Source organism: Crocodylus siamensis, chromosome 2, assembly GCF_052110815.1.
Source record: "Crocodylus siamensis isolate JL-2025a chromosome 2, ASM5211081v1, whole genome shotgun sequence".
NCBI classification, from domain to species: domain Eukaryota; kingdom Metazoa; phylum Chordata; order Crocodylia; family Crocodylidae; genus Crocodylus; species Crocodylus siamensis.
In genome coordinates this window covers 226,185,830-226,211,204 of record NC_143396.1, presented here as the reverse complement: position 1 = coordinate 226,211,204, position 25,375 = coordinate 226,185,830, and the positions used below count along the sequence as shown (strand labels likewise).

The window sequence follows — 25,375 nt, the reverse complement described above, 5'->3', positions numbered from 1 at the left end:
CTGGTCACCTGCCTCTTCCTTAATGGCCTCATGGGAGAAACCAGGCTAAGCTGAGACTGGTGTCTGAGCCGCAGAGTGGTGGTGCCGAGGTCCCAGCCTCCATCTGCTGGCCTGGCTGCCCTGGGCCCCAATCCCTGTCACCCTAACGGGTGCCCGTGGCCTAGTCGTCCTGCTGGGCTTGTGGCAGCATGTGGGCAGGCTGGTGGCTCCTCGGAGCTCAGCCCTGCGGGCCAGGCCGCGATGCCCAAGTGAGGCCGGGGAGGGGAGACCTAGGGGGCCTTGCCCCCCTGCTCTGCCCTGCAGGGGTGCAGTCAGGGCCCCCCAGGGGAGCAGCAGGCAGGGGCCCCGGGGCAGGGGCTGCCCGTGTGCCTGCTCCTGGCCCGGGACAGTTTTACCCCGAAACAAGCTCCCCCGCTCGCTACCCCGCTTCACGGGCTCGTCTGTCCGCAGCACATCAGGTGACTCCTCCAGCCCCCACCCCCTCCCCTCCGTGGCGGGCCCGCTCTAGCCCTCCTCTCGCTGGTGCAGCGACGCTCTACCTCACTTCCGGCTCTCCACGGCTCTCCCCAGTGAGGGCGGCTCCCTGCGCTGGGCGGAAGCGCAGCGGCCTCATGGCGGCGGTGGATATCCGAGGTGGGGCCCGGGGCTGGGTGCGGCCGCGGCGGGGGGTGGCCTGGGGAGTGGGGGCTTCACAACCCCCTGGGACTGCTCACCCAGGGGGTGGGGGCCTCTGTCCTTGGAGGTGTTTAAGACCCGGGCAGACAAAGCCACGGCCGGAGTGATCTGGTTGGGGCTAGTCCTGCTGTGGGCAGGGGGTCCGACCGGTCCAGTGGTTCTCAACCTGTTTTGTACCCATTGTGGGACCCGTTTGTAAACATGGATGGCCAGCCCTCATCACTCCCGCCCCACTGCCCCCAGCCTCCCGGATGGAGCTCTGCGAGCCTGCAAGGGAAATGCCGCCCGTCTTCCCTTTAAAGGAGAATCCATTTTTAAAGTTTGTTCACGACTCTTTCGTATATTGCGACCCACTTTTGGGTCATGACCCATGGGTTGAGAGAGGCTGGAGTAGGTGCTTCTCTATTGATTTTGTGCCTGAAGAATCCCAGTTCCCTCGGTGTCTCCTCACAAATCCTATTCCCAAGCCCTCAAACCATTTCCATTGCCCTCCGCTGGCCCCTCTCTCCAATTTGTCCTCATCCTTTCTGTAGTGGGGGACCCAAAGCCAGACACAGGACAAGAAGAGATTTTTAGGGCATCCTGGTGGTAGACATGGTCTGAACTGAGATTAACACTGCAACATGAGTTATTTGAAGGAAGAGATCCTAAGTGTCATGCATTGGCTCACAGAGGATGTCCCTTGTGCAAGTTGCCACTGGAAAGGAGATGGAGTGGGGACTTGGAGAGATGCAGACGCACAGGTGATTTGAGGAACATGTTGGTGAGGTCATGGCAGGACAGACTAAGAGCTAGTGGCAGCTAAAAATGGGAGGCAAAATTGTGACGAGCTATGAAGGTTAGGGCCAGACGTTTGTTGAGGCAGTGGAAGAGTTGAGCTAGTGAAATGATGGTTGGGGATGGCAACACCAAAATAGTGGATCAGAGATAAAAGATCTTTAGCAATAGTTTCTGTGGATCTGAGTGAGGCAACATGGGTGTTTGGGAAGACAGGCAAAAGCAGAGAGCCCCAAGATAGAAGGGTAATTCTGGGAGTAGAGAGAGAAGGTGGGATATTGATAATATTTTAGAAAGAGAAGTAGCAAGACTTGGATAAGCTCTGCAGAGGTGTAGCACTGCACAACAGTTGCAAGGCACAGAGGTAGAGGTAACTTATGGTTGCTGCAACTATTGCCAGGTAGCTGCCCTAGCAGCCACTCCTCCTCTCCCTGCCTCTCACAAGTTGGTGCCTGCGATGGCTGCCCCAGCCCTGCTGCCCTCATTATACCACAGAAGCTCTGAAAAGTGGGGTTGAGAGACACTACAGGTTGTAGAGCTAAGTGACTGGGAGGACTCTGGTGCCAGTGATAGAGCAAGTGACATGGAGGGAAGGTTTGGGAACGGAGACCGCTTAGGCTGTTCCACTGCACTTCCACCCCCACCCAGCCCTGGGATTTTTTGAGCTTCCTGTTTTGCTTTGAACTTTAGTGCATTTCATTGTGCCATTTGTGTCTCCCATTAGACTTTGATGGAGGCAATTGATAACTAAGTTCATTCCTCAAACTCCGTTTAAATGCATTGAGCAAGATTGTCCTTTTAGAAGGGCAAAATAGTACATGATTTGACATACAGACTAAATGAAGATGCTTCTTTCTGAATAGGTGCAACTAATATACTTAGGTAGGGTAGTGATGCACCTCAGAATGAGAGACGGAAGTTTTTGAGTAAAACTGATGCGAGCTTTTGCTGATGAAAGCTTATGCATCTCTGATTCAATTAGTCTATGAGGTGCACCTTGCCTGACTTCAGATTAACATCCTTACTACCTCTTTCTAATTATATTGGTATTTTGGTGATCTTTTTTGTGCTCCCTCTTTTTTTTCTGGAGGATGGCTGACAAAGTAGGCTACTGCCTATGAAAGCTTATGCATTTCTGAATGAATTAGTCAATAAGGTGCCATCCTGCCCTGCCTCTTGTAGATTAAGAGATTTTTAAAAAGGAGAAACGTTCATATTTCTTGAAATATGGATATTGTTTGCCTTTTTTTCAGTTCGTAGTCAAAAGAGACTGACAGCTCTGAGATTGACACTGTAACATGAATTATTTACAGGTGTATTTCTGTTGCATTACTTATGGTTTGCTGTGCACCTGAGTTTACTTTCTTTTAGGTATAGTTAATAATGTGCTCATTATGTATTCAGTCCCCAGTTGTGGATAATTCTGCATTCCTTGCGCATTTGAAGCTTCCATAGAAGTCAAAACATATTTTAGTGGAATGACTGTAGTATGAGTCTGGAATGTGCAAATAATGCAGGAGCAGGCCTGTGGTGTTCATCTTACAAGGTGGTTTCAGCCGTGCTCACAGCTGTTTCAGTCACTTTTCCACCCTGTCCCCTCTGGAAAAATGGATGCCTTATTATTTTATTTCCTTCTTTCCCAGGTCTTGAGAATTTCATTCATTGCCAGTGTGGCTTCAAGTAGTTGGGAACTTCTAGATGCTTTACATTTTGCATAGCAATGGAAAACTACTAAACATTAGCAAATCATGATTTGAATTCAGATTTTATTTATGCCACATTTTTTTGTCTTGCATTTAACTGGTTGCTTATGTATGTAGACCACACAATAGCTGCTGTGCTGCTGCACTCTACAGTCATTGCCATGTGGTGGGAAAATGCAGGGATTTCAGCATTTCTATTGTGACATACCTAGGATATTAGCAATTTGTCTCATAGAGTTCCTTTCACTTAAATAACTTGCTGTGCTTTGTGTAACCAGTGAAGACTTAAAAGTTGTAGATAGATCACTGTTTTACCCAGTGAACTGTGGAGATGCTAAAACCTTGCAGCAAGTCAGGGGCAGAGCCAGGTTTAAAATCTCTTATTCTATAATTGCTGGGAACATATACATCAATGTCTGTATTGCTCTAGTAATTATAATAATGTTAAAGGGAAGAGAAGAGTAGGGCACCCTAAATTGTGCTACTGCAAGCAGAATATGAAGGCTTTTGGAATTGATGCAGACCTTTGGGAGGCCTTAGCAGGAGACAGGACAGTGTGGCACTCCCTTCTCAATCATGGAGTCCAACATCACGGTGAGAAATGGTCACTCACATTACAACAGAAATGTGACCAGTTGGTACAGTCACCCCTAATGTCATGTACAACCTGTGACCACTGTAGCAGGACCAGCAAGTCTAGCATTGGTCTTTGCAGCCATAAGAGAAGATGCACCACCAATCAGAAGAATAACTGCAATATCCACCATTACTCATTGATGAACAGATGTCATATAGATAAATATTAAGGACTCCCATTCTGACTGTACTGCAGTCATTATTTTGCCGTTGGTTTCAGTGCAGGCAAGATCTTGTCCTGACTAATTGATTCCTGCAAATTTTCACCTATCGTCAGTGACATGATTTCCTCCTGGAATCCATTTTCACAAGATATACGTGTATGCCTAAGTCTGGCCACGTTTATAAAACATGGCATCTTGTCTCCCAGGCTTTTCAATGACTGGCTCTAACTTTAGACAATCTGTTTACTTAGATTCAAACAGAGAGAGGTGCTTTGTCCACCTCTCTTCCACTAACAAATGCTACAGCTTATATTTTAGTCCATGCATGATGTAACCTGCTAGTACTGTTTTTCTCTACTAACATTCCTGAGAACTAAAGGTATCTGTGTGATTACCGTATCTTCATGTATTAGCTGAAGATGAAAGAAATAGAAAATATTATGTGGAGTGAAACATTTCTAAATAGGGAAACATTTACAGAATATACTTATGAGATATGCTAGTAAGAGAGCTGCTTGGAAAAATGCTTGGGAGAGGGTGGCAGAGGAGGTTGGTCAAAATTCTGAATATAGTGATATGCATACATTGTCTTTTGAAAATGTGTGTGTGGAGGGGTGCCAAGTTCTACTGAGTAGGTCCTTTCAGGAATCTGTAATTGTTCTGCCCTTCTTCCCAGATAACCTCCTAGGGATTTCTTGGGTTGACAGTTCCTGGATTCCAATATTAAACAATGGAAGCGTGTTGGACTACTTCTCGGAGCGGAGTAATCCATTCTATGACCGGACATGTAACAATGAAGTAGTCAAAATGCAACGGCTGACATTGGAGCACTTGAAGTAAGCTTCTGTAAAGAGTGGTGAAGTGGTGGAGAAGTTGAACTGTATTTTCTCTCCTTTCTGGTTGAGCTTTGTCCTGTACTTTTTTGGATGCTGGTGGTATCCTGGTGAAACTCCTGGGAGACATGGCAGCTATGTGCAAAGGGGTCTTGGCGCATCCATATTGGGAGATGTGAAAAAGTCTGTTTGCTGGAAAGCTATTTTTTTTTTCTCCTAGGAAATTGACAAGGATGTCCAGGAACAATGATATAGCCGTGTTTTGCAATTGGATGTTATATTTTTTGTAAGATAAACAGAATCTAAGTTAGCTACTTCAAGCTTGTCTATAGAAATATAAATAAGTATGTATATGCTATATATCACTTAATGTGGTAGTTCCCACTAACCTGAATTAGGCATCATTATTAGAATAGCTCTTCACATGGCTGCTATAACTTTTTTTAAATTCAGGCCACAAAGGAGATGAGCTGCATAGGCAACTAGTCACAAGTGGCTATTTATCAACATTGTGCAATTTTCTTGCTTTGGGAGAGAGCCCAGGCAGAAGTAGCTGGTATGAAGCTGCAGGCACAAGTGAAGTTCTTTGACCACTGTTTGTGGATCAAAAAATGGAACAGCAGGGATCACGTAGATTAGGCAAGATGCTCATTGGCAAAGTGATGTTCATTTACTGTGATTGGGAAGGAGCTTTTGTGTATCCCCTTGCACACATTCTGGTCAGTACCATTGGTCCTTGGCTCCCAAATGTAAGCATCATCTGTAGCTAGCTATAGTTTCCATTTGTTTATTCTTCTGTTAACCAGTTTGCCAAGAGATTGAGCTCAGGATTTCTTAACATTCTTTGAGCCCAAAGCTAGGTTTTGATGTTTAGCCTGGAAAGATTTAATGGCATGAAAGATCTCATAGCCCGTCACAGTTTCCAGGCCTTGTAACATCTCAGTGAGTTTTCACATCCTATATATTCACTCTCAGATGACTAAATATATTTATTCTGGTCACTTGCCTTTCAGTCAGATGATTGGAGTGGAGTATATCCTCCTTCATGCTCAAGAGCCCATTCTCTTCATTATTCGAAAGCAGCAAAGACAGTCTCCTACACAAGGTAAGGTTGCTCACAGTTTCTGTCTCTGATTACAGTTAGTCTTTTTTGGTTATATTTCTGCTCTGTATGTGTGTTCATATGATTCCCCTCATCTTAAATATCTTTAAATCTAGCTTTTTATTTGAGAGAGAGTATGATACATCTAATGCTGTTCAAAAATACTCTGTCAGCGCAACTCAAATTTAATGTTGCCCCAGAGGTGGGGTGGTCTGCACTCTGATACTAGCTTGGGATTGCCCTCTTGTGGCAAAATGCTTATAATGCAGAGAGAAGGTGCTGCTTTGCAGTATATTTTCCTGTGGGCAGCTGGTACTTATTAGTATGCGCTATGCTCTATTCCTGTGCTATGCTATGCTATACATAAGACTCTTGGTTTAAATAGCTAAACATAAGGCTTATTTTGTGCTTGCATGAGGTTGACTAGTACAAATTGAATTTAATGGTAATCATTTCTGAGTGGTTACCATGCTGTCTGGAAACCCTTGCTTTCCATGGATTAGAGTGAGGGGAACATTTGTAATGCTAGTTGCATAATTGCGTTTTTATTCTGCAGGTTTACCACCTTGAACTGTGATCTGTCAGACTGAACATGCTAAGTAGGGCCATATAAACATGGGAGTAGGAAACTTTCCAGGAAAAAACAGGTTACTACAGATTTGAGTGTTGGTGATGTAGCAAGTGACAGAGTTCAACTTGAGTCAGTACTGAACCAGCACTCCATTGCGATGTTAGATGGCATTGAGGTATTGGAGATTGTGTAGATATAAAAACTAACCTTTCAGGTTATTAAAGAATCCCATGGCATCCTAAGCAAGAGGAAAGAATTTACCTGCACCTTGCCAAAGGTCCACGTGAAATAACTGCATTCCCCTCTCTACCCCCACCCCCGGCCCCAGTCACATAGAGTTGGATTTTGTATTTCTTGTTCTAAATTTGCTTGTAGTAATCTTCTGATAGTTAACTGCAGGGTGAACTGTGTTCTGCATTTACTATACATAATCTGTAAATCACTTTGGGATCATTTAGAATAAATGTTTTGGGAATGAAATATACAGGCAAGGTAAAAAGCCTTGGCCGCCCAGGGGTGGGGAGTGGAATGATGCATGTCGCTCGGGCATCTCATCAGTTTCTTCAGATGAATGCTTTTGCCCCATTTTCTGAGACCTCTACAGCTCCTCCTCCTTCATTTGAAGAAACCAACAAGATGACAGGGACAGGTGTTTAAAATGCTCCTATCCCAGCAAAAACCAGATGTATGGTTACGTTAGAACCTCTACTATGTCTCAAGGCAGCTTGTTCCAGTGCTTTACCTCCCTCACACTGAGACGTTTCTTCCTAATCCAATCTAATTTTCATTTGTTTCAACTTCAGATCCTTCCTACTTATCCTATCCCCTGTGTATCTTCCCATGGAGAATAGTCAGGCACCCTTCTCTTTCTATATGGTATCACATTCCCTCTCAGTTTTATCTTCTCCAGACTAAATGACTAGTTCTTTCTAACTTTCTTTGTAAAACATGTTTCCTGGACATGTATCCATTATCCTAGTTGGGACTGCAGTGGTTCGTGTCTGTACCAGCACTGTCAGTCTCAATGCATGTGATGACTTTCATCTCCCAGGTAAGTCTAGACTCTCCAAACTAGCTCTGGGGGATTAATTACCAATAAAAAGGAATAAAATGCGTCTGTTCCAGAGCAAGCAGAAATTAGACTCCTCCCTTTGCTACAATTTAGCTGATTCTTGGGCCACAGAGTTGTTTTCACTTATGACCTGAAAAGGAAACTTTGCAGAGTGTTTCTGTCAGACAGATCTGTGAATAAAAATCAAGGGAGTAGCTTTAGAGACTTAGAGCTGCAACCTTGTCCTTCGTGGCTTTAAAAGTTTAATTACTCCTTATTAGAACAGCACTAAGCTGGCTGGGAAACTGGCTCCGTGGTTGGACCCAGAGGGTTGTAATCGATGGCAGTCACTTCTCGTGGTGCCCTGTGACCAGTGGGGTCCCTCAAGGCTCTGTCCTGGGACCCATCCTGTTCAACATCTTCATTAATGATGTGGACATTGGAGTCAGGAGTGGACTGGCCAAGTTCGCCGATGACACCAAACTTTGGGCAAAGCATCCACGCCAGAGGACAAGCGGGTGATCCAGGCTGACCTGGACAAGCTCAGCAAATGGGCAGACAAGAACCTGATGGTGTTTAACATCGAAAAATGCAAGGTTCTCCACCTTGGGAGGAAAAACCTGCAGCATCCTTATAGGCTCAGCAGTGCTACGTTGGATAGCACTACAGAAGAAAGAGACTTGGGGGGTCATCATTGACCACAAGATGAACATGAGCCTGCAATGCGATGCTGCGGCTAGAAAAGCGACCAAAATGCTGGCGTGCATCCATAGATGCTTCTCGAGCAAATCCCGGGACGTCATTCTCCCCTTGTACTCGGCCTTGGTGAGGCCGCAGCTAGAGTACTGCGTCCAGTTTTGGGCTCCACAATTCAAAAAGGATGTGGAGAAGCTTGAGAGAATCCAGAGGAGAGTCACGTGCATGATCAGAGGTCAGGAAAACAGATCTTACGATGACAGGCTGAGAGCCATGGGACTCTTTAGCCTGGAAAAGCGCAGGCTCAGGGGTGATCTGATGGCCACCTATAAGTTTATCAAGGGTGACCACCAGGATCTGGGGGAACGTCTGTTCACCAGAGCGCCCCAAGGGATGACGAGGTTGAACGGTCACAAACTCCTGCAAGACCGTTTCAGGCTGGACATAAGGAAGAATTTCTTTACTGTCTGAGCCCCCAAGGTCTGGAACAGTCTGCCAGCGGAGGTGGTTCAAGCACCTACATTGAACACCTTCAAGAGTAAATTTGGATGCTTATATTGCTGGGATCCTATGACCCCAGCTGACTTCCTGCCCTTTGGGCAGGGGGCTGGACTCAATGATCTCCCGAGGTCCCTTCCAGCCCTAATGTCTATGAAAAAATATAAAATGGGAAGCCCTAATAACATGTGCTGCTGTTCTGTAGAAAATGACAGTGCTTTGCTGCTTAGTTTTTGGGAAGGGAAGGCTGGGAATCTCTTTTTCTTTCTCACTAGCTTACATTGGGTAAACGTTTGTCCATGCTGGAATAGCAGTGGAGGCCAGAGGGCAGGTTCCTTTCCTGTGGCTGCCTCCAGAGCAGTATCTGAGCAAAGCTGGATGCGACATCTGTGAGGGTGCACTGAGGAGGAGCTTTTGCCCTTAAACACATTGGGGCAACTGTTGGCATTGAATTTATGACCCAGATACCTTGTTCCGGGCAAACCCAAACCCTCAGACCAACCACAACCTTTTTATTTGATGATACAGGCAGTCCTCAGACTTACGACACAATTGGTTCCTGAAAGCCCCCCTGTCTCAAGTAGAAACTTTGTAACTCGGAACTGATTTTCCCATAGGAAACAATGTTATGAATGGATTCCTGAACCAAGGCCCAATACCCTATTTTCACCAAAGATAGCCCAGAATTTTGTACTCAGTAAATTATAGATGAGTAATATAGCTACATTAATGTATTTATATTGTAAATAGCAATCATTGATTTGAAAGGACTTCTTTGCTGGACTTTTTGAAGGGCTCTTGGTTGGACTTTTTGAAGGGATCTTGGCTGCAGGTTTTTTTGGAGTATTGTCTGCTTTCTTAAAGAAAGCGTCCAAGGAAGTTTGGACAGGTGTTCTCCAGGGAGATGGATGACACCGCAAACTTGTTCGCTTATGTGGTGTTGCATTGTAAAGTCGAAACTGACATCATAAAGTTGAAATGGCGTCAATTTATAAACATTGTAACTTGAAACGTTGCAAGTCAAGGACTGCCTGTAGGCAAATTTTATTGATACACAATGATAGCAGATAAAAATAATGCAAGCAAGGCAAACAAAATACACCCCCCCCTCCCATTTTATATCTACCGGTCCTAGGGTGGTCACCAGGGTGGATAAAAATCAACATTTTTTTTTGAAAGGTCGGATTTTTTTTTATGTAAACTGGATTTTTTTTATTTAATCGGAATTTTTATTTTTTGTTGAGATGCTTTTAAAAAAAACAACAAACTTATACAGGAAGTCTTCAACTTACATTTTGTTACAGAGTTTTGCACTTACAATGTTATAAATTGACACCGTTTTAACTTTTTGATGTCATTTTTTGACTTTACAACTGCTTGTAAATTGGTTCCAAGTTACAACGTTTTGACTTAAGTGTTACGAATTACACTGTTAAAGCCACGTGCAGTTCACTCTAGGCTGGGGCAATGATCACTCAGAGCACATATCCAAAGTCAGATACAGAATCTTTATTTGCTGCAATGAGGTGCCTCTGAGGAGGGACCCCGCCTACCAGTTATAATACTATTTTATACCTTGTTAGTACATCAGAATTAGTTCGTGATTAGCTCGTGCTTGTAAGAATACCCAATCATCTACTAACTAAATTACTATTCTATCCAATCAAGTGATAGTGTGCGCGTGAACACCAAAGTTTAACTCTCGTGACTGCATGTTTTATATATTCTTGCCAAGTAGTCTGGTTGAAAGAAAACAATTTTTGTACTGCTTTCGAGGTTTTTCTGTTGACGAGGCTCCTCTGTTGAGTGGATTCAGCTAGTTTCATATCTTATTAGTAACGCTTTACACAGCACTTCTTTTCTCACCCATCTAGTATGTGCTGTGTCTGCTTCTATGTATTGAGGTTAAAGGTAAAAGAAATGGCCTTACTTCTATATTGCAAAATCCACACACACAACATTAAGACATGGTTTTCAAGACATGGTTTTCAGGAACCAATTGTGTTGTAAGTCTGAGGACTGCCTGTATAAAGATAGTTTTAATTTAAGATGTAGTTTCATAGTTTTTGGGGTCGGAAGGGACCTGAGCAGATCATCGAGTCTGACTCCCTGCCATGGCAAGAAAGACCCCAGTAAGGGGTACATCTAGCCTCCTCTTAAAGACCCCCCAGGGTAGGAGCCAGCACCACTTCTCTTGGAAGTTCGTTCCAGATCCTAGCTGCCCTGACTGTGAAGTAGCACCTCCTGATATCTAACCTAAACCTACCCTCTGCCAGCTTGTGACCGTTATTCCTGGTCACTCCTGGTAGTGCTTGGGGGAACAGGGACTTCCCCAATGCCCGCTGGTCCCCTCTGACTAGTTTGTAACAGGCCACTAGATCCCCCTCAGCCTTCTCTTGTGGAGGCTGAACAGGTTCAAGTCCCATAGCCTCTCCTCATAGGCCCCCGATCATGCGAGTGGCCCTCCTCTGGACCCTTTCCATGTTGTCCACATCCCTCTTGAAGTGCGGTGTCCAGAACTAGACGCAGTACTCCAGCTGTGGCCTGACCAGTGCTGCATAGAGGGGAAGTATCACTTCCTTGGACCTGCTTGAGATGCTAAAGCTCAAAGATATCATCATGAAATAGGGATTATAACTTCTAATTATATACTGTTTAAGACAATATTGCTGGATAAAGTATATGAGAGAGAAATTGTACAGTGTGCAAAAAGTCTAGAGGGGAAGATTGTTAACCTGAGTCTTGATGGGTGGAGCAATGTCCACAATGATCCAGTAATATGTGCTTGTGTGACAACAGAAGAAGAGACTGTCTACCTTACAGAAACAATTGATACATCAGGAAATGCACCCACAGCAGAATACTTGCAAGTATTAGCTACTAACATGTTTGCTCACTTGATGCACTTCTTAGCCAAAGGTTTCAGTGTTCCAGAAATAAAGGCTAATGTTGAAATTTCAAAATACTTCTCTAACAACCACTTTGCAGTAGCTGCTCTGAAGAAAGCAGGAGGAACCAAGCTGACTCTCTTAGAAGATGCGTAATGTAACTCAGTAGTGGACTGTTTTGAACAATATATTGAGAACTCGCCTAATCTGATGACTATTTGTGAACAAAATTGTGACCAAATAGATGGAACTGACACAGCCAGAGTTCTCAAATTTGGGCTAAAGTGAAATGTAGAACATATGCTGGCTATCTTGAAGCCTGTTTCTGTAGCCTTGAATGACATGCAGGGAAATTGCTATTTTATTGCTGATGCTGTTAAAATTTGGAAGGAACTGAGTGAGGCCTTGAAAAGACAAATACACAATGACAGAGTTAAATTACAGGCATTAAAAAAACAAATGGATCAAGCACTATCTCCAGTTCATTTTCTTGCCAGTATTCTCAATACCCGGTACCAGGGTCAATCCTTATCTACTGAAGAAGAGGAGTTAGCTATGACATGGGCATCCAACAATCATCCCTCCATAATACCAACTACAATAAAGTTCGGGCCTAAGGGTGAACTGTTTAAAAATATATATGTTTGCTGATGAGATTTCAAACAAAGTCACATCAGTGAACTGGTGGAAGTCACTTAAGCACAAGGATCCCCCTGAGTGTGGCAGTGCACCCCCTGCAAAAAGCATGGCGGTGTACCCCCTGTGGGCAGTCAGCAGTCGCTGCTTACCACCCTGCTGCCAACACTGCTGGTGGCGTCTGAGGGTGGTCTGCGATCTCCACTGGTCACTGCTGCCGCTGCTGCTGCTGGTGGCTGCAGGTGGTTGCCAACCCGTGGTCGGTGCTTGCCACCTCCCCCCTGCTGGCAATGGTGTCTGCAGGAGGTCCCCCACTTACCACAGCCGTGCTCCCGCTGCTGCTGCCATGCCCCCACAGCCACTGGGGGCACGTGCTGTTCATGTATATAACCCAGTATTTTAAGTTTCTCATGTTAACCTGGCTGAAATAATCTATTTAACTTTTATTAAAAACACATCTCACAGAACTAAAATAGTTAAAAATTCAAAAATACATGTACTTGTTTTGTTAAAATAATTATACATGTTTGTTGTTGAAGAAAAATATCCAGAATACATAAGAATGTTGTTTTACTAAAAACAATTTAAATATCATAATTCAGCTTTCTGATGTTGCTGCAAAATAAATATGCAAAAATATCAAAATAAATCACTGCTTTAAAATGTATAGGGTGTACCTTCTAAAAATTAAACCTACATCTATCTCTGAGTTTTGAGTAATATGTATTAAGGTTATATCAAATAGCAAGAATGCACTTTTTGTAGAAAGCATTGATTAAATTGAAGCTTCCTGACTAGTGGTTTAAATCATAATTTAAATTGATTTGATTTAAATCAGATCCACCCTGGTGGTCACAAAGGGAAGGTATGTCTTGGCCATTTTGCAAGTTTTACCCTGTGGTTTTCTTTTGAACGTTAGATGTCAGTAGCCGGGAGGTCAAGGGCAGAGGCCCAACCCCCACCAGTGGAGTGGGTGAGATTGGTTGGTGGTTCTCCCTTTGTTCATGGTGGCCTTGGGTTTCCCCCTCAGGGACCCTTTTTGCTTGTCTGAAATCCCTTCTTTTGTATTCTTTTCCTCCTCTGATGACTTTTTTATTTCCAGGCATTGCTGATTGGTTTCTCCATGGAAAACCATATTGTCCGCTTTCTGTATCAGGATATTCTTTTGTTTCCACAAACCCATTACATGAACACATTTGAATTTGGTCATTTACCAGTATTTTAATTTGGTTTGCTCACCAAAACCAGAAATTCCAAGGGCTCTGCAGCTGGTCACTGGGACCTAGCCAATGAGGCAGAGTCCCTTATCTCATATTATGGAACGGTATGGTACATGTCTTTAATATCCCAGCCTGTGTATGCCCACTTGTCTGTTGGCCTTAGACACAGTGTCTGCTGTTACCAGACGCAGTGGGCCTTGAAGGAAACTTTGTCACAATCAGGCTTTTAGAAACCAATTAAACCTTGCTATTCCCCTGAACCATTGTTCTAATCCAATATCTACTTTACCTGTAAACTAGTTCCTAAAAGCAAACCTCTGAATATTATTTTCTAGCCATAAATCCCTTTCTTGAAGGTCTTTCACCTTCACATTATAAACGGAGCATAATTGAGGGAAATACCTGGAATGTTTATTGGGGTTGCAGGGAAGACCTCCACCAGTCATTCTGGGAAAAGCATGATGGTATTTGTGATCAGGGGCTTCAATGGGCTGGATATTGTGATGAACCCTTAACTGTTGTCCAAATGTTGCCTATGCCCACTTTGACTTGTTTTTTGCCTTGGCATGTCCTAACCCAGCAGATGAGTTTTAGCCAGTTAAGTTTAAACAGACCTTTTATGCTGGGGCTGGGGAATGTATGGCCCGAGATGCCATTAAACCTTTTGCTCGGCATTCCAGGTAGCATTCCACTCAGCAATTAGTAGTTCATCTCATTGTCAAGATGGCTGTTTAGATCAGGGAAGCATTCCTTGGTTAGAATCTTTGGGGACTGGACATGTTCCTAGTAATTTTACCTCTCCTGTACAACCAGATGCTTGGTGCTATTATAGCACTACCAATGCCCCTATGTCCTGCAAGAACCTGTAGAAATGCCAAGGGTTAGACCCTTTCTGTGCAAACTACATGCCTGGTTTTCATCAGGATGCCACCATTTTACTCCCTGTTCTAGATCTTCTCACAAATTTTGGAAATTAGTGAAGCCACACTGCATTACTGTTTTACTATAAAATGTTTAAAATACATATTTAGCACAAGCAAAATAAAACAAACAAAAGGATGAAAATAAAAGCAAATGGCTAATTCAGCCTTTTTTGATTTTTGGCACGACTGAACGTTGAGGCCCCAGAAGTGATGTTTCATATGATGCAACATTTTTGTAGCCACTTTGCAGATATTTCATAGCCTATTATGAAGTTCTGCTTTACATTTTATTGTCTAGCATAGCTAATATTATAACCACATTACACAAGCACAGCCAGATAAGCAAGACAATTGAGTTCAATTTTTATGTTTATTTTTTGTACCAAACAACTTTTTGATGCTTTGGCAGTGGTTTACATCCTGCAAAACACAAAGACAAAAGGGAGACTAAACAACCCCCTTTAGATTAGTTCAGGTTACGGAATTATTTTTGCTACTGTTTGGCGTTGTTTACTATGGGCCCTGGCCCTTGTCATTTAGGCCTTTTTTTAAGTAGTATGGTACATTATTTGATTTTTTTACTTGTCATGCTTGAGAATGCAGTACGGGCCCCAATTGTTCATTCATTTATTTGTTAACACTTTAGGCTAAAAATCATCTGGAGATTCCCATCCTAGCAACTGGCAGAGGCTGATTTTTTTTTTAAGCAGGCTTTTTTTTTTTTTTTTTTAAGTGACAGGTGCTCCAAGCACCCTGCCACATGCTTTCTCTTCTGGGCCTCCACCAAGGGTTTTTTTTGTCAGGGTATGCTCCCCCTAGTCTTTTTTCATTAAAGGGTGACCCACAAGGCAGTGGGAGCTAACCTTTCCCTGGGGTGGCAACATGTGGCATTTTGTAGAGAATACCCCACCACAGATATTTTTACCACATTAACTGGTCCTAGGAGGGTGTAGTTTCCATGTTTTACCCAGGACTAATTTTCAGGCTTTTGTGCCCTGATCATTTTTACCCGTCATAGGCATTGTCTCTCCCTTATGGGTTCCCTGGCCCTTTTACACTTGGGCTGTGCCCACACAAGGACTGTTGGCCTATTCATTTTAAGACGCTGGCCCCACGTCGGGCCAGTTGAAATCTCAGGCTCCCCCAGCTCTGGCAGCTTTAGCTGTGGTCTTTTTCAACTTTTGTCCCTTCCTTACTCAGAGCTGTGCACACAGACCAAACAGATACTGTGTTCCTTGTTTACAGTTATCCCACTAGCTGATTACTACATTATTGCGGGCGTGATTTATCAGGCACCTGACTTGGGGTCCGTCATAAACTCCAGAGTGGTGAGTGTTTTTTATATGCATGTGTTTGGTATAAAGTTGTTCACATCTGTTTGTCTTTAAGCCTTTCCCTGGTCTGATTTAAGGTCTGGTTTGTTTGTTTTTTCCATTTTGGGAGAAGGGCCTATGCTGTATAAATAGGGACCTACGTAAATCACGGTTTCGGAGATTTTGCAGAAACTGAAAAAAACAGCATTATCCATGATCCCTGGGTAATCGGGCATTGGCTGCAACTTCTCACAAAATCAGCCAAAAACCAAAACATTAGTAATGACATAGACTGAGTGAAGGTGCTCTCTGCCAATCAGCAGCGAGGGGTGGGGCCACCAGGCCCCTCCACCAGTCAGTGTGGGGTGGGGCCACCATGGAATGCCTGTGAACTTGGCTGTGTGCACCACAAGTGGACCACAAAAAACCTTGTTATCTCATTGTGACTTGGGTAGATCCCTATCTAAAGAATGACCAGTTCTGTTTTTAAGAAACCTGATTAACAGTATTGCGTGCTGAATACCCTGTGTTTAGATGAAGATGGGATGTTTCTAGAAGAGTGTAGTAAGCTCTGATAGCTTATGATAGCTATGATGAGACAACTTGTTAGGGACAGAAAGAAAGAAATAAAAGTTAAAGCAGGACAGTCAGAGGGAGTGTCTCAGGTTAAAACTAAAAAATATGTTAAAATATGATTTTTTTGAGGATTTGCTAATAAAAACAAAATTGAACTGAAAGATGTTAAAATAGAATTTGCATTCCACTTAGTGCTGTTTGATTTATTCTGGCACTCTGCTTGACTAGAACATTGCAGCTAGACTGGTTGTTTTTGCCTCCTGCCTCTCATGCTATATATAGTATAGTGTTACAACAGTCCTACCAGATAGACAGATTCTCACCAGCTGTTCTCCAGGGGATAGATATACATAACAATTACACCATTTTAAAAGGGGGCTTGCCATGATTCAACTGAATCTGGCAGTAGCGTTTCATCTGTCTGCTCCCATTGCATGGGAGGTGGAAGTTAAATCTGTGCAGCTTACCTCTATATCAAACAGGGTTAGGTTACTGCAGCATAGGAGTAGACAGATGAAACAAGTACAGTGAATCAGAGGACACAGGCTCACAAGTTGTAAGTCCCCTTTCTCTTTAAAGCATAGATTCATAAATTATAGAGTCAGAAGGGACCCAGTGGATCATCGTGTCCAACCCCGTCCCTGGCAGGAAAGAAGACCAGGTCAGATGATCACAGCCAGGGGATTGTCAAGCCTCCTCTTTAAGACCTCCAAGTTAGGTGATAGGACCACCCCCCTTGGAAGCCCATTCCGGACTCTGGCCACCCTTATTGTAAAACATTTCTTCCCAATGTCTAACCTAAATCTTCTCTCTACTAGTTTGTGCCCATTATTCCTAATAACTCCCTGGGGCGCTCTGGTAAACAGCGCATCCCCATTTCCCTGCTGTCCTCCCCTGATAAATTTATAGGCTACTACAAGGTCACCCCTCAGCCATCTTTTGTATAGCCTGAAGAGATCCAGATCTCTCAACCTCTCCTCATAGGGTCGTTCACGGAGACCACAAATCATGCGAGTGGCCCTCCTCTGAACCCTCTCCAGATCCTCCGTATCCCTCTTGAAGAGCGGTGCCCAAAACTGGACACAGTGCTCCAACTGCAGCCTGACCAGTGCCGCATAGAGGGGGAGCATCACCTCTCTCGGTCTGTTGGTCATGCATCTGCTAATACACAACAAGGTGCGATTGGCTTTGTTGATGGCATCATTATACTGCTGGCTTATGTTCATCTTGGAGTCAAGTATGACTCCAAGATCTCTCTCAGCCTCAGCCGCTGTAGGTGTGCTGGGGATTCCTCCTTCCTAGGTGGAGTACCTTACATTTAGCTTTGTTGAATTGCATCCTATTACATTTCGCCCATTGATGTAACCTGTCCAGGTCAGCCTGTAACTGCTCCCTGCCCTCTGGTGAATTAACTTTGCCCCATAATTTGGTATCATCCGCGAACTTGGAGAAGGTGCTCATCACACCCTCATCCAAATCGCTGATGAAGATATATTAAATAATCGAAGGACCGAACCCTGCGGGACCTCACTGCCGACCTCCTTCCAGGCTGAGAATGACCCATCAACCACCACACTCTGGGTGCAGTCGCTAAGCCAGTTAGCCACCCACCTGACCATGTAGGCATCTACTTCACAGCCTATTAGCTTCCCTATGAGAATAGGATGCAAAACTGTGTCGAAGGCCTTCCTAAAATCCAGGTAGATGACAATGGCCTCCGCTCATGTGTCAAGGCAGTATGTGACGTGGTCATAAAAGGCTATAAGGTTTGTCAGGCAGGATCTACCTGTGACGAACCCGTGCATGTGATTATTTGTCTATCCACACCCTTGATCAGTATAAAAAAAACCCAAAATATTTGAATGTGTGTTTGTAAAAGTTTCCATTATAAACAAAACCTGATGTTTTGATGCCAAACTAACTGTTCCATGTTTCTTTCATACCTTTGATAATGTTATTCCATAAGAAACTTGAAAATTTTTGCTTGATAAATAGAAAAGCTATTTTAATAGCAGAACAATATTATTCCACAGTACAGTTCTTTGTTTATTTACCAACATATATTTAACATGCTGCTTTCAACGCCAGGCACTATATATGTGATAGAATCTTGGAATAGAGTTTCCTATTTGCTTATATTTATATACTATTTTGTTTAAACCCTGAACATTTCCTTATGCTGACTCCTTCTGAAAGCTCACTGCAGTGCATGGAATTCAGTCTGCTTTTGAAGAAGCCATGTCTTACTGCCGATATCACCCTTCCAAAGGCTACTGGTGGCATTTCAAAGATCAGGAAGAACGAGGTATGAAGCCCAGCCTTTCAGTCATGAAGCAGCTCTCCCTTTTTTTGAACTTTGAAGTAAAGTACCTCAAAAAATGCTTCTATAATTCCTGGTATATTCCCATTAGTATAGGCATGGAGAAGAGAAAGGAACATGGGGAGGGGTATAACTCATAAAGAAAAGGTGCGAGGCAAAACAGTAACAACACAGGTTGGAGGTCTGGTGTTGGCACTGTTCTTGTTCAGATGCCCCAGGCTGGGACTTCTTGGAAGTTGCAGGAAGTTCCAGTTCTCTGCCATTCATCAGCAGGGGTGAAACCTGTGGTCAAGGGAATGTCTAGTTCTGTAACAGGGAAAATAACTTGAGCCTAGGGGAGGGCTCAAGGATGTGATTGATTTTGTGTGATTGGACTTTAATTTGGACAAATGCCATACTAGTCTACCAAAAGGGAAAATGAATGACAAAATTAACTTACCACAAATAAAAGACTATAGTGGATTGTCCCTTCCAGCAGTAGACTGTCTCGTCTTTTTTTTATGATAGGTTAATTTTGTGGTTCATTTTCCCATTTGTGAAATAAGCTTCACAGGGAAAATGAGTCATGGATACATCTAGTTTTGTTGCAGCACATCATTTGTGCCACCGATCAGCAATGTCCCCTTCCTGTGTGCCACTTTGATCCCCTTCCACTGCCTCATCATAAAATCATAGAGAAGTAGGGCTGGAAGGGAACTCCAGAGGTCATGTAGTCCTGCCTGAGGCAGGATCATCCCTGTCCAAACCATCCTTATACAAGTCCACTGTCTAACCTCTTAGCAAAACTGCAGTCAATCCTGGCACAACACAAGACATAACACCATAACCTGCCGCAAGTAAAGCAAAAGGGCCACCGTGGAGTGGCCAACATCGTGCTGCTGTAAAAGTTGTTAAGATATGCTCAAGAGATCTTAGGTAAAGGGATATGCCGCCTCCTACAGAGGAAGGCAAGAACCCCAGTCTAACCAAAGGGTAAAATTCCTTCCTGATCCCAAATGTGATAGTCAGTCTGACTCCTGAGCGGAGGGACAAGACCAGGGGCGGGCAGATATTTTGGGCAGAGGGCCACTTACTGAGTTTTGGCAAGCCATCGAGGGCCACATTACAGGCAGCCAGGGGCAGATCAATATTGATTTAAATTTGTTAGGGGCCCTACAGTCTGGATAGATTGGACTGGCAGGCCCCATGCAGCCTGCGGGCTGCATTGTGCCCACCCCTGGGTAGATTCTAGCCAGCAACCTCCGGTTTTAAGTTTCAGCAGGAATAATGGCACACCCCAGTAACAATCCCCAGCCTTGGCTGGAGCCAGCACCCGGTGTGTCTGAGGAAGGCTTAAAAAACCCCTAAAATGTAGCAGTGGGGTAGAGAGGTGAAATTCCCTTCCAGCTCCATGTGGCAACCAGAAAAACCTAGAAACATGGGAAATATTCATAGTAGAATATAGGCATGGCTACAGCTAGATTATCCCCAACTAGTGGCTGTCCAACCTCTTCTTGAACCCCTCTAGTGATGGAGAACACCACTTCCCTAGGCAGTCTACTCCACTGCCTCACTGTTCTAACAGGAAAAGTTTTTTCCTGATATCCAATCAAAACCTACGTTGCTGCAACTTCAGGCCATTGGTCTGTGTCCTGCTCTGTGCAGAAGAAAGAAAAGATGTTTACCCTCTTTATAGCAGCACTTGAAGTATTTGAAACTGCTATCATGTCTCTTCTTATGCACCTTTTCCAGAAGCAGAAAATGGCTATTTTGTTCATCTTCTCTTTGTAATACTTGCCTTCCAAGCTCTTTATCATTTTTGTTTCCCCCTGAACCCTCTCTAACTTCTCCATGTCCTTTTTAAAATGTGCAACCCCAAACTGCACACAATACTCTAGATAAGGCCAGTGCAGAGTAGAGAGGTACTGTCACCTCCTGTGTCTTGCACCTAATATTTCTGTTGATATATCCCAAAACCACATTTGCCTTTTGGGCAGCTGCAACACACTGCAGACTCATACTGAGTCTGTGATCTACCAAGACTCACGGGCCGCATTACAGGAGATTCTTCTCCATGGTGCTGCCACCCACACAGGTGTCACCCATTTTGTATTTCTGATTCTATTTCCAAGTATAGCACCTTGCATTTGTCAGCACTGGATGTCATCCTGACAGCTCCAGCCCTGTTTTTCAGTCTGTCAGGATCCTTCTGAATTGCACTCTCATCCTCCAGCATGTCCTGTTACTCTATTTTCTGCTTTCTTCCCTGTGCTTCCTGCGTAATCTGCTACTTTGCTTCCTGTCCTATTTACCACTGAGCCCCCTGCTCCTTCCTTATCTCCCGCATGCCACATCTGGAGGTTGCCTGTGCTTTTGCGTCACCTGTACTGAAGGTTGTCCAGCTACATGAACATGGAAAACAGACTTTATACCTTTTGATGTGATGTTGCATTTCAACTATTGTGTATGACTTGCAGATAAAGCCAAGCCAAAGGCCAAGAAGAAAGAAGAACCAAGTTCTATTTTCCAGAGGCAGCGGGTGGATGCTTTGCTTCTTGACCTGAGACAAAAGTTTCCACCCAGATTTGTTCAGGTACTGTAATAGTAACTTGCACCCTCAGTGTTGCTTCAGCTGAAATGTTTGTACACATCCAAGCAGCTGAGGTGGATAGCTGGTGGGAGTTCACAGCTTTGTAAAACTGTAGCATTTATTTTTCAAAATTCCTGTTCTAAAAATGGGTACTATTAAGGTAGATTCTCTCCACCTAGTGCAGGAGAGACCCAAAAATATATTGTAGCATTGCCAAATTTCTTGGAAAAGTGACTACCCTGGAAGGCTGAGGGTGTACCCTATCTGCTATCCAAACCTGCTGCTGCCTCTGTTTTACCACTTCTTTAGCCAAAGAAAACTGGTAAAAGCAATGCCTTCACTTTGGTTTCTTACTTTGTGGACTGATAATATGAAACAGTTCCAGTTAGAAATTTCCAGCCTTCTACAAGCTCATTAGTTTGCATACCATTCATAGGTTCAGCAGTAAATTACACCCAAGAGTTCTGGCTCTGTCACTTGCTGCAGATAGCTCTACACCAGTGGTTTTCAACTTTTGGTCTCCGAATCCCCGGTGGAGTCGGTGGACCGTGTCTGGGGGAGGGGGTGACTTTGATCAATCAAACTTATGTAAATACACCACACTTAGAGTTCAAGTGGGTCTGCGCCTCCATTCAAAATTTCCAAAGGAGTCTGTGGTTCTGTCCATAATTTTCTAGGGGTCCACAAATGAAAAAAAGTTGAAAACTACTGCTCTAGACAGACATTTACCTCTGGCTAGCACAAAGGAACTTTTCCCCAGTAGACTTTGGTCTCATATGATAGTCTTTTACCCCAAACCTCTTGCCTGGAGGTTAAGGGATATTTTTGTGTTCAGCAGCTCGCACAGTCCTTTGCTTCTTTGAGTGTTGCCTTAAACACAATTGACTTGGGCTGTTCCTTCTATATATCAGTGTGCTCCAATCATGTGACCTTCTGCCTCCTTTCCTTCTTGGGGTGATGGGTTAATTGTAGCAGTTGAACCCCAACCTCTTTAAATGACTAGCTCATGCTCTGACACTATTTAAAAGTGTACTCACCCAACTTCTTCCATGATGACTGATGCTGCAAAAATGAATGGAGTTTTATTTTCTAGGTTTAAAAGTATATTTGCCCTTTGCAAGTAGAACTTCTGCGGTGCAGGTGGTATGTGTACAGCTGGACACAGAACACACAAATGTGAACTTTAAAATATAATTTTAAATCTAAAGTGGGTCCTGGGCACTTCTTGCAAACCAGAGCTTATTGATCTTATATTCTGAAAGAAATCCAGTGTCAGTAGATTTCTCTAAATAGTTATGAGAAATCGTAAACTTATTTAATCTCAAGAGGGTCCACTGGAGGGCCACTCATATGGTTAAGGGTTTAGAGGGCAAGCCCTATGAGAAGAGACTAAGGGACCTGGACCTCTTCAGCCTCTGCAAGAAAAGGCTGAGAGGTGATCTTGTGACCGCCTACAAATTCATTAGGGAGGCACAGCATGGAACCAGAGATGCTCTGTTCACCAGGGCACCTCTTGGGGTAACAAGGAGTGGAGCAATGATCACAAACTGACAGAAAGCAGAGTTAAGCTAGGTATCAGAAAAAGCTTCTTCATGGTAAGGGTGGCCAAATCTTGGATTGGGCTTCCAGGGGAGGTAGTGTTCTCTCCTGCCTTTGGGGTCTTTAAGAGAAGGCTGGACAGGCATCTGGCTGGGGTCATCTGACCCCAGCACTCTTTCCTGCCTACGCAGGGGGTCAGTCTCAATGATCTTTTGAGGTCCCTTTCAACTCTAGCATCTGTGAATCTTTCTTTGAGAAAGTTATGAGAAAACTTTCTTTCCTTTCCTACTCTGAGCATTGGCACATAGTATGTTAGAAGAAGCTGCATTTAATTTGTTGGGTAAGTCATTCCTATAAATAAGTCTGGGATCTTATGGAATGAAATGTCATATAGAGACATTTAGGTGCAACCTGGGTACTGCTAGCAGTAATGCTGCAGCAGCATGCAGTTTAGCATGGGCTGTACACATCTGTCCAGGACCTCACATATCTTCTTGTGTGACTATTCCACACTGAGCTGTGCCACCAGAGCTTTGCTACTGTTGGTGCCAGAACTATAATTAGTTCAGGTGTGTCTGAGTGTGTTGCACTTGCAGTCAGATTGCAATGTAGACTCAGCTAAGGGGTGGAAAAGGTAAACTGCAAGCTCCAGCCAGTCATGAGGCAGAGTTCTGTTTTGCCTATTGATCTGCTGACTTAGGCAGGCCTTTCACTGAGAATCAGTCTTCTGTGCCTCTGTACTTCCCCTGCTGACATTGTAGTAGCAATTACCAAACAGTGTTCCCAAATGATTCTAAAGTTATAACCAGCAGTGGAGCACAGATGAGAGAGGAAATGTACATAGTACATTTCTTATCTATAAAATACATATTTTAAAAGTCCACAGATCTGTTGTTTTCACATACTTTGCTGCTATTTTGTCTTCACACACAGTTACGCCTACTCCTAATTTTTAACTAATGATCGTAAAACATTTTGGAACACTAAGAGAAGCACAATAACCAATCAGATTCTAATCTGCTTCAAATGCAAACATTATTAGAAATGTTGCCGGAGAAAAATTGCAAAAAACATGGCATTTCCATCTAGCACACATCAGACAAGTAAGATTTTTCCCAGGCATATGCCTGACTCCTCCTAACAAGCAGTTCTGCTGGGTCCCAGTTGCAGGCTTACCACTTGGGCTAAAAGGGAAGAACAAGTTAAATGGACCTAACTCCTTTCCAGTTTACTCTTCTGTTTGTTGCAAAATATGTCTATCCTGGGATTTATAGGCTGTATGAGGCCTATTTTACAGGCAAGGAAAATACTAATTACAATTCTTTGTGTGTACATGCTATTAATTGTATGCATCTTTTTTAACTCAGTTAGTACTTTTTGAAGAAATGCTCTGTCACTTTTTTTTCCGGGTAATTAGTTTGATATCCGCCATTCCTCATTGGCATTCCCTGGCTTGTATCTTCATAGTGATAATATTCAACAGAAGCTAAAATTTTAGTCCGCCATAGCAAAGAATAATGATGATAAAAGTCTGGTTTATGATTCTTTTCTTTCTCTTCTTACAGCAAAAACCTGGAGAAAAGCCTGTCCCAAGTAAGAAATTTTGCATTATGCCTAGTTTTTAAAACATGAGAGCAAACTAGATTCAGGTTCCTTTCTAAGTCTTCACTAATTAATGGGTCATTCCTGCTGCCACCAAAATTGTCAAGAATTTTGCTATTGCCTGACTTTCAAGGAAAAAGATGAAAATTTACCTTTTTGCAGGTGCTACTAAAGGGCCATAATACATCCTGCCATAGTCATGAGCTTGCAGAAGACTCCTCTCTCTTAAGAGCTGTAGTGCTGAGACACCTTTGATCTAGGGTATTCTTTGGAGGCAATGGGAGTGGCCAGAGCTGTTCTGTATCGTGACAGCTTTGTCCTAGCAAGCTAGGAAAACCTCAAGGACTGCCTTTGTAGATTTGGACACAGGACTGGGGAGTAGATCTAGTCCAGGGGTGGGCAAAATGTGGCCCACAGGCTGGATTTGGCCCACCAACTGATTGTATCTGGCCCTCAGGTGGGTGGCTGTCACTATGGTGCTTCACATGGGGCTGAGCCCTGTCCCACTTCTGCCTGGGGCAGCCATTGATGCACTCCCACCCAGTCCTCGCCAGCAGGCACAGCTTGCCAGCAGTGCTGCTCTCTGTGTGGCTGCAGCTGCCTGGGTACTGGTTGGCCCCCTCTGTTTCTAGCAGCTCCTCCTGCCCCTGCTGCTCTAGGAAGTAGGTAGGGCAAAGACGTGAAGGCAGCCATGGTGATGCGTGCTGGGCATTACATGCCCAGCCAGGCATGGCTGCTTATTAAGTTAGGCAGGCAGAGTGGGTGAAAGTCCGCTGGTAGCTGGAGCCCCACATGCTGGGGCAGGAGCCCACTGGTTGCAGCTTTACCCCCTTCTGGCTGCCTGGCATGCATTCCCTGTGTTATGTGCTGCCAAGCACCCAGATAGCACTACTCTGGCTCCAGCCAGCACACACAGTTTCCTGGTGGGTTGCTGCAGCAGCTATCTGGCACGTGTGGGGTGGCTGTTGGCAGGAGCATGGTGCAGGCTGTCCCAGGCGGGGCTCAGCCCCTTGAGAAGATAACAGGGGCAGCTGTGGGCCAGATGGGGGTTAGGGGCGGACAGTAAGCACCTGCACTGCACTG

General features: G+C 44.1%; 1 protein-coding gene across 1 annotated transcript in view; it reads left to right on the top strand.

The window, feature by feature from the left end:
- The first annotated feature begins 559 nt into the window (after positions 1-559).
- The window catches only part of MED6 (mediator complex subunit 6), a 28,659-nt gene continuing 3,843 nt past the window's right edge, over positions 560-25,375 (top strand). Inside the window, exons 1-7 of the mRNA XM_090033253.1 lie at positions 560-633; positions 4,632-4,791; positions 5,802-5,893; positions 15,619-15,701; positions 18,459-18,567; positions 21,039-21,154; positions 24,256-24,283. Of these exons, the coding sequence (XP_089889379.1) occupies positions 612-633; positions 4,632-4,791; positions 5,802-5,893; positions 15,619-15,701; positions 18,459-18,567; positions 21,039-21,154; positions 24,256-24,283 (610 nt within the window). The 5' untranslated portion in view covers positions 560-611. The remainder of the gene's footprint in view (positions 634-4,631; positions 4,792-5,801; positions 5,894-15,618; positions 15,702-18,458; positions 18,568-21,038; positions 21,155-24,255; positions 24,284-25,375) is intronic.